Consider the following 7,904-nt stretch of genomic DNA (forward strand, 5'->3'; position numbering starts at 1 on the left):
CTCATGTAGACGTCATGACATTAATATTAATGTAAATTATATTTTGATTTTATTATATACCTCTTTATTAAAACCTTCAATATAATAAAATAAATATAAATACACTTTACCCATATAATTTAATGTAATATATTCTTCACACAATTCTAAATGTACTTGATCTTTGAAAATTGACAATTAACGCATTAATATAAATATTCAGATTCTATTGACTCATTAGTTTTTATAATGTATTGACTCATTAGTTTTTATAATGTTTTTTCCTTGGAAACGCCCGCACGATTGCATAGATATTCACCGAATACAAATACCACCGAGCACGAATAGGGGGACAGAACTCAGTGCGTGTGGTATGGAATTTCTGGTAAGTTTGATATGTTGACATGTGTGTTTTTAAATGCATATATAGTCACTATCATAGAAAAGAAGCCGGAATATTGACTTCAAAGCACTAGCTCTGTAGGTACTCTTCACACTTTAAGGGAGGCGGTACCCAGAAGATCATCTCCATTGCCTTCATCCCTTTGAGCCCAAATGGCCCTTTCTTTACAGAAGTTCTGTATGGTTGTCATTTCAGTTTTGGTTGTCTTCTTCCCCTCTCCACACTTTTCTCTGCCCCATCGATTACTATCCAACAAATGCCCTTCCCATGAATCTGAAGCTCTTCTTCGTTTCAAAGAGGGTTTGAATGACTCTGATGGGTTTCTCAGCTCATGGGTAAATGGAACAGACTGTTGCACCATGTGGGATGGCATATCCTGCAGCAATGATGCCAACCATGTTGTCTCTGTTTCTGTAATCTCTTTACAAGATGTTCAAGGTGTGATAGGTGAGAGCTTGTGCCAAATTCGTTTCCTCAAATCACTGACCATAAACAAAGTAACAGGTACTACTACTGTTCCTCCATGTTTGGGAAATCTCCCTTATATTGACTCTTTAAATTTATCTTTTAATAGCTTGAGTGGGAAGATTCCCTCTTTTGTTTGTTTGCTCACCAGCCTTACACACCTCGATCTTAGTTTCAATAAGTTCAATGGAAGCATACCTTTCTGCTTGGAAAATCTTTCTTCTTTAACATGGCTTTCTCTTTCTAATAACCAACTTAGTGGAAGCATACCAGCTTCTCTGGCAAATATTTCTTCTCTTAAGTGGCTTGAACTTGACCATAACCTCTTAAGTGGGAGTATACCTGCTTCTCTTGGAAGTCTCTCTTTGTTGTGGGATTTATCCCTTGGAAACAATCAACTGAGTGGTAATATTCCAGATTCCTTGGGTAATCTGTCTTTGCTCTCTGGGTTAAGTCTTTTGAATAACCAGCTAACTGGGACCATTCCCCCTTCATTTGCTCAGCTTTCCTCCCTTAATAGGTTCTATGGTAGTGGCAACCATTTCAATGAGACCATCTCTTCTTCGTCATTTCCAGCTTCTTTAGAATATCTATATTTGTCACTAAACCATCAGCAGGTGATTTCAGAAACTTTCTTTCAGAACCTTACAAACTTAAAGTTTTTGTATTTATCAGATTGCGTGCTAAATATTAGCAAAACCTGGATTCCATCTTTTCAGTTAACTGAAATAAGCTTAGAGTCATGTAAGATTAATCGAGAAATTCCAGTTTGGATTTGTACACAATTCTCAGTTGCTACACTGGAATTGGTTAACAACAGTCTTGTGGGAAAAATTCCTTCTTGGCTATGGGAAACCAGTTCTCAGTTACAACATCTAAATCTTTCAGGAAATCATCTAGAAGGAAGCCTATTCTCAAATGCTTCAATGTTGATGCAACTAGAAAGGCTGGACGTATCTAGAAATGCATTGAGTGGGCACATCCCATCAATTTGGTCTCCTAAAATACAACATTTGCTACTCAATGACAATTTGTTCAATGGCAGTATTCCTCCAAGCCTGGGTAAATTATCTCTGCTTGAGCAATTAAATCTTGCAAACAACTTCCTAACTGGAGTGATCCCTCCAAGCTTGTCCGAATGCTCTTTTCTCCAAATCCTAAATTTGGCAAATAATAATTTAGAAGGAAGCTTACCACATGAGTTCAGTAGGCTAAGTAAGTTATATTCATTAATTGTCCATAGTAATAACCTGAGAGGATCATTACCTCCCTCAATAGCCAATTGTTCAGAGTTACAGGTTCTTGATGTTGGGAATAACTCATTTGGAGGTGAAATACCAACATTTGTTGGAAATCTTCCAAAGTTGAGAGTCTTGGTGATGAAAGACAACAATTTTACAGGCAGTATTCCTTCAAAGATTGGTCATCTATTGAACCTCCAGATCTTGCTCCTTTCTTCCAATCATATATCAGGTTCAATTCCACACACAATTACATCATTGCAAGCAATGGCGATAGAAAGCCAAGATGGTTTTATCTTGTCGACATCCCAACTGTCTTATGCGCTACTATACCAAGATGGACTGGATATGACTTTAAAAGGTACAAATCAGCACTACCCATACATCCTTTCCACTTTCACATCCATAGATCTGTCAAACAATGAATTAGAGGGAGAAGTTTCTTCTAATTTTGGGAACTTGAAGGGATTGAGGCTTCTAAACCTTTCATTTAACAATTTGAATGGAAGCATTCCAAATAGTTTTGGAGAAATGAGTCAGTTGGAGTCATTAGACCTTTCCAGAAATAATTTTTCAGGACAAATCCCTGCAGAGCTTGAATCTCTAAGTTATTTGGCCTCACTAAATTTATCAAACAACAATCTTTCCGGAAGCATACCACAGGGACAACATATGACTGACACATTTGGAGAATCATCTTATTCAGGGAATGCAAATTTATGGGGATGTCCCCTACCCAAAAACTGTTCTTGGCCACAATTTGCCACTTCTCCCCCATTTCCAATTAACAAAGAAAAGAAAAGCAATGAGTATCCATGGTTTCAGATGGCAGTGGGATTGTCATTCGGAGCAGCCTTTGGAGGGATAATGGCATTGATCTTGATAAGAATTAGTTGGAGAATGAAATATTTCAATAAAGTTGATACAATCTTAAAATTTTTGTTTCCATGGATGAAGAATTTGACGTTATGAAGGGATACATCTACAATTCAGGGAAATGTTAAGAGGTAAACTTGATAGTTTGTTGTTCTTTGAAGTATTTAACATAGTTCAAAATACTACAATGCTAAAATTCAAAATAAAATTAGTACTTTTTTTTTGTTGATAAATTCTCACTGGCTCTTCCATCTATCAATTGCAAATTGTTTACAATATATTTTTGGTAGACTAATGAAATCTTTCGGTAATTTTATGTACAGGAAACTGTTTCTGGTTAGGATGCTTTCTTGCTCTGTCTGCCTTAAAATGACAATCTTATCAGGCTTGGTAAGCGGTCTTTAAAGCATTGTAATCTTGGTTTGGGAAGGACCTACCCACTAAAAAAGCTCATGTATGGAAGGAAACCTCTGTAATTGTTTTTAAATTAGCCATTTTGTCCAAAGCTTATAATAATTCCATTTTTGTAAGAAATGTGAAAAGAAGAATGTTTGTAGAACACTTATGTACCAGTAGCTTTTCAAATCAAATTTTAGACAAACATTAAATTGTAAATAGTATGTAGCATTCAATGAAATACATGGGAAATACTTGTCTCCTTTCAGCAAGATAAAATGTCTCATCTTGTACATTCATTGGTTTACATTGCTCGTTGGCTCTTCATTCTTTTAAATGCTTCTCCTCAAAAGTGCATAAGAACTCTTTGATTGCTGAGAGGATTCTTTATTAGCAGCAAGCTTACACACACTTTTTCTATATGGATAATTTTTCAGATAAGAACTCCTTGATTACTGCTTAAAATTACACATCCACATCAGCAATTTTTAATATAATGTCCAGTTTGATTTTGCTTGTGTTCCCAAATGTATTATAAGATAAATTAAGCATTTAGTATGCAATATGGTTAAGTGGTTGAAGAAAACTATCTCTAAAGCCTTACCACCAAAAGAGCAGTGTATGACAGGGGTAAACACACTCTGTCCAGGCAGGTACTGATATCAACCTAACAAAAGAACTTCGATAATTCTTACTTCTGCTGGGATTTATTTAATATTTGATCAAAATAATATTACAAAATATAAGAATGATGCAGCAAATTGAGCTTGAAAAAAACTGATAAAACAACAGCTGCTGTGGGGAGTTGTTTAATAGAGATTGTCTATTTAAGGTTTAGGCTGAAAGACACTTTGTCAATGCTACTTCTGGAATCAATAGCATTTCAGGTCAACTGTATTACGCATAATCAAGGAAATAACTTTTGGTGATGTTATCCAGAGAGATTGAAAAAATACATCAAAAAGACCAAACTGTTCTCTTGGTGAGGCCAACTAATTCTTCACTACCATAGACTTAAGCTTATTCCAGAATATGCCACCTCCTAGGACATTAAATGCAATTTTAAACAACAAACACTATGAATCAAATTGCAAGTGCACTCCCACAATCATTCATTCTTAAAACCCACAAAATCTTAAGACATACCTGCAAAAAATTCGAAAAACACAAGGACCATGGGAACTGAAAAATTATGGAAGTTAGAAACAGTCCAGATGGGGAAAATGGATTGAATTTGTAGGATTGACCACAACAGAGCCAGTAATATTAGTTTGTGCCACTGGAGCACAAGTTATGATAATTTCAAAGTGTCGTGCTCTGTGAAGTGTACTTGTTCCCGCAAACACAATGCACTCAATAAATCATTATAAGCAATGGTTAGTGAATTAAATCAAAGAAAGACAAAACCATAGTTAAGTGATCTATCGCCTCCTAGTAAATGCGAGTATGAATTTTGCTTTCGGATCTTGGTATGCAAATTCCAGTGACTTGACTACACTTAAATGGAGGATTTAAATGATGAAGATGCATGATCTAGCAATGATAGCATGATTAAGCTACATGATTTCATGATTATTCTAGAAAATAAGCTAGAATGAAGATGCAATTAAGCTAAGATTTGAACATGATAACATTGCTAAAATGATAAGCTATAAGCTAGATGCCTATAGTAACAATGCTTGAATGCAAATGAGATGAATCAAAATGATATGAAATTGGGACCCTTTGTGCTCCAAAATGAGGTCTATTTATAGGATTTCCAAGGCTAGGGGTGAGGTGGCAAGAATCAACGGTCAAGATTGATATGAAGATATCAATGGTTAAATTGGAGGTGGGTTGGCAAAGGGTGTTGGATTAAAGGGAACATCTGTCATCTCTATGGTGACAAGTGTCAAGAGGCTTCTAGAAGAGGTTAGATGAAAGGGAACACTTAGTGACAAGTGTCACAAAGGTTCTAGAAGAGGTTGGATGAAAGGGGACATGGGGGTAGGTAGAATGAGTTAGGTTTAGGAATGGTTAGGTTTAGGAGTGGTAGACGTTAGGAGAATTTGAATTTAAAAATTCAAATAATGGGAAAATGCTAATTAATTTCAACAACTCATGAATTTGATTTGTTTTAATTAATTAAGGAATTAGAAGAAATGATTTTGATGGAGGGAATTAATTAATTTGAACTAATTAATCAAGGAGGATTATTGGAATGAACCTATTAAATAAATCCTTAGGTTTATTAATAAGTAGATGAAAGGGGGTATTTAATCAAATTGTTGATGAATTTAATTAAATTGGGGAGGGAGATTAATTAAATAATTGCTTATTCAATTAATTATCTTCAGACCATTTTTAGGTGTATACACAAAGATTCATCACATGCTTCAAAATTTTCCTTTTTTAAGTCTTTCACTCAGAAGCCTCCTATATTGCCATTTCATGAACTTTACACCATTCAAAATCTCTGTTCAATGACAAATTGCATGTAGTAAGAGGTGCTGATTTCAAATCTTCCACAATAAAAGGAAAAACTTATATTGCCATTTCATGAACTTCACACCATTCAAAATCACCTATATCTCCCTTTCAATAACTTCACATCAAGGCAATTTAAATATTATATCCTTGAAGAAATCTTTAACTATATGCAATGTTTAGTTCCTAAGTGCTCTGAAGTTCATATTCTAATTTATTGTTTATAATTGGCAAGCAAAGAATGATTGTTTGCTTGGTAGACAAAACAAGGTAGACCTCTCAAATTGTGATTAAGTGACTTATTAGATTAATTTGATCCACCAAATATTCTGAGCAAAGAATGTTATCGTGAAAGACAGTACTCCAAAGGATTTAAGGTTAAAATGAACGTTGGATCAACGCGCATAAATTGACAAGGAATTTCTAGATGAGCTCGTATTGTGTTTTGATTTGAGTTGTTATGAAAGATGGAATAAATTACAAAGGGAAGATTAGACATTTTTTTGTTTTCATCATGTAAAGCAAAAACAATCATTCAATTAGAGGAGGACATATTAACTATAAAATTAAATAAAATATTAAAATTATTTATTTTAAGTACTTCAATTTGATTGAATCTTATCTTTTAGTCCAATGAATAATAATCAAACTTTGAAAGATCTCTAAAAGAATAAACTAACAAAATTGAAACATAAACTAAATTCGATGTGTTTTTAGCCGAAGGCCTATTATACTCACATATGGATACAAAAATTTCATCAATAAAAACTAAAAGCATATAATTTGACACTTAAATGCATGAAAAATTAAAAAAATTAACTTATTATTATTTTTTAATTATATATTATTCCATCTTGATTTCCACCTCTTAACTACTAATCAATCAATTATGTCTATCTCTATCATGCAATCAATTAACTTTGTAATTATCTTAATTGTCTCAATCAAGTCATCTCATCAAATCTCACCATTGATCAATAAAATGAAATAAAATCCACTTTTTTTTTCAACAATAAGGATAAGAACAAATATAACATAAAACTATAATGACATGATAATATAATAATAATAATGTGCTTGCTAATGGGCTTTTGAGGGCTAATCCTCAAAGAAAGGGTGAATCAAGACAAGAGTGGGCTCCCCCAGATAAAGGGTGGACTAAGGTTAATTTTGATGGTGCTTTGAGGGGTAATCCAGGGGTCTCTGGAGTTGGGGTAATAGCCCGAGATGATTGTGGCAACACTCTGGCCATAGGAGCTAAAAGATTGGTGGATGGATCGAACAACGTTGCTGAGTGTCAAGCGGTGTTAGAAGCCATTCTCATGGCTAAGAAATTGGGAGTGAAGAAACTCCATTTGGAGGGAGACTCTCAGATTGTGGTGAACGGGATAGCTAGAGGCCGAATGGAGGCGTGGCACTTAGACAAGCACGCTTGAAGAATGAAACTTATTTTGTGTGGGTTTGAAGATTTTAGGGTGACTCATGTCCTTAGGGAAGCAAATTTGGAAGCTGACAAGCTTTCAAATGTGGGAGCGAATGGCTCTTTGGAAAAAAACTTTAGATTGTTCGAGGACTTTTGAAATGATAGTTCTCATGATTTTGGTTGTATTGCTTAAACTTAGGAAAGTGAACCCGAGCTCGTTTTTGAAATGACCATTTGTGTCCCTGGACTTGTGGGAAGTAATGATCCTCGTCGATTGTGATCTACGAGGTTATTGCAAGTGGCCTAGCAGTGATGGGTGATGATGGAGGAGGCTTGGTGATGATGCTTGTTTTTTTTGCGATTCGTGTGGAGCAATCATGACATGTGATGGTGGTGGCTTTTTAAGGCCTTTGTTTTATGTTCCCTGGCATTTGTAGTGGCTGGTTTTCGGTGGTAGGTTGTGTGTGCATGATTTGGTGCAGAGGCGAGTCAGGATGGAGGCAAATTTTTCCTTGATGACGGACGGGCAAATGCTTGCTTTTTGCGGCCTGATCTCGAGCAACAGGTTGATGAATGTCTTCAGAGTAGATGGAGAGGATTTTTGGAGGGCAACAAGGTTGATGATTGGGGAGGAATTTTTGATGTCGGACTGTCG

At 35.3% G+C, this 7,904-nt stretch overlaps 1 protein-coding gene across 1 annotated transcript; it reads left to right on the plus strand.

The window, feature by feature from the left end:
- The first annotated feature begins 343 nt into the window (after positions 1 to 343).
- Positions 344 to 3,629, plus strand: LOC131051363 (receptor like protein 27). The gene is made up of 2 exons (XM_057985849.2): positions 344 to 3,095; positions 3,288 to 3,629. Exon 1 carries the CDS (start codon positions 535 to 537, stop codon positions 3,058 to 3,060), a length of 2,526 nt encoding a protein of 841 aa, XP_057841832.2. The 5' UTR covers positions 344 to 534; the 3' UTR covers positions 3,061 to 3,095; positions 3,288 to 3,629.
- The last annotated feature ends 4,275 nt before the right edge of the window (positions 3,630 to 7,904 follow it).

This window comes from Cryptomeria japonica, chromosome 11, assembly GCF_030272615.1.
Source record: "Cryptomeria japonica chromosome 11, Sugi_1.0, whole genome shotgun sequence".
NCBI classification, from domain to species: domain Eukaryota; kingdom Viridiplantae; phylum Streptophyta; class Pinopsida; order Cupressales; family Cupressaceae; genus Cryptomeria; species Cryptomeria japonica.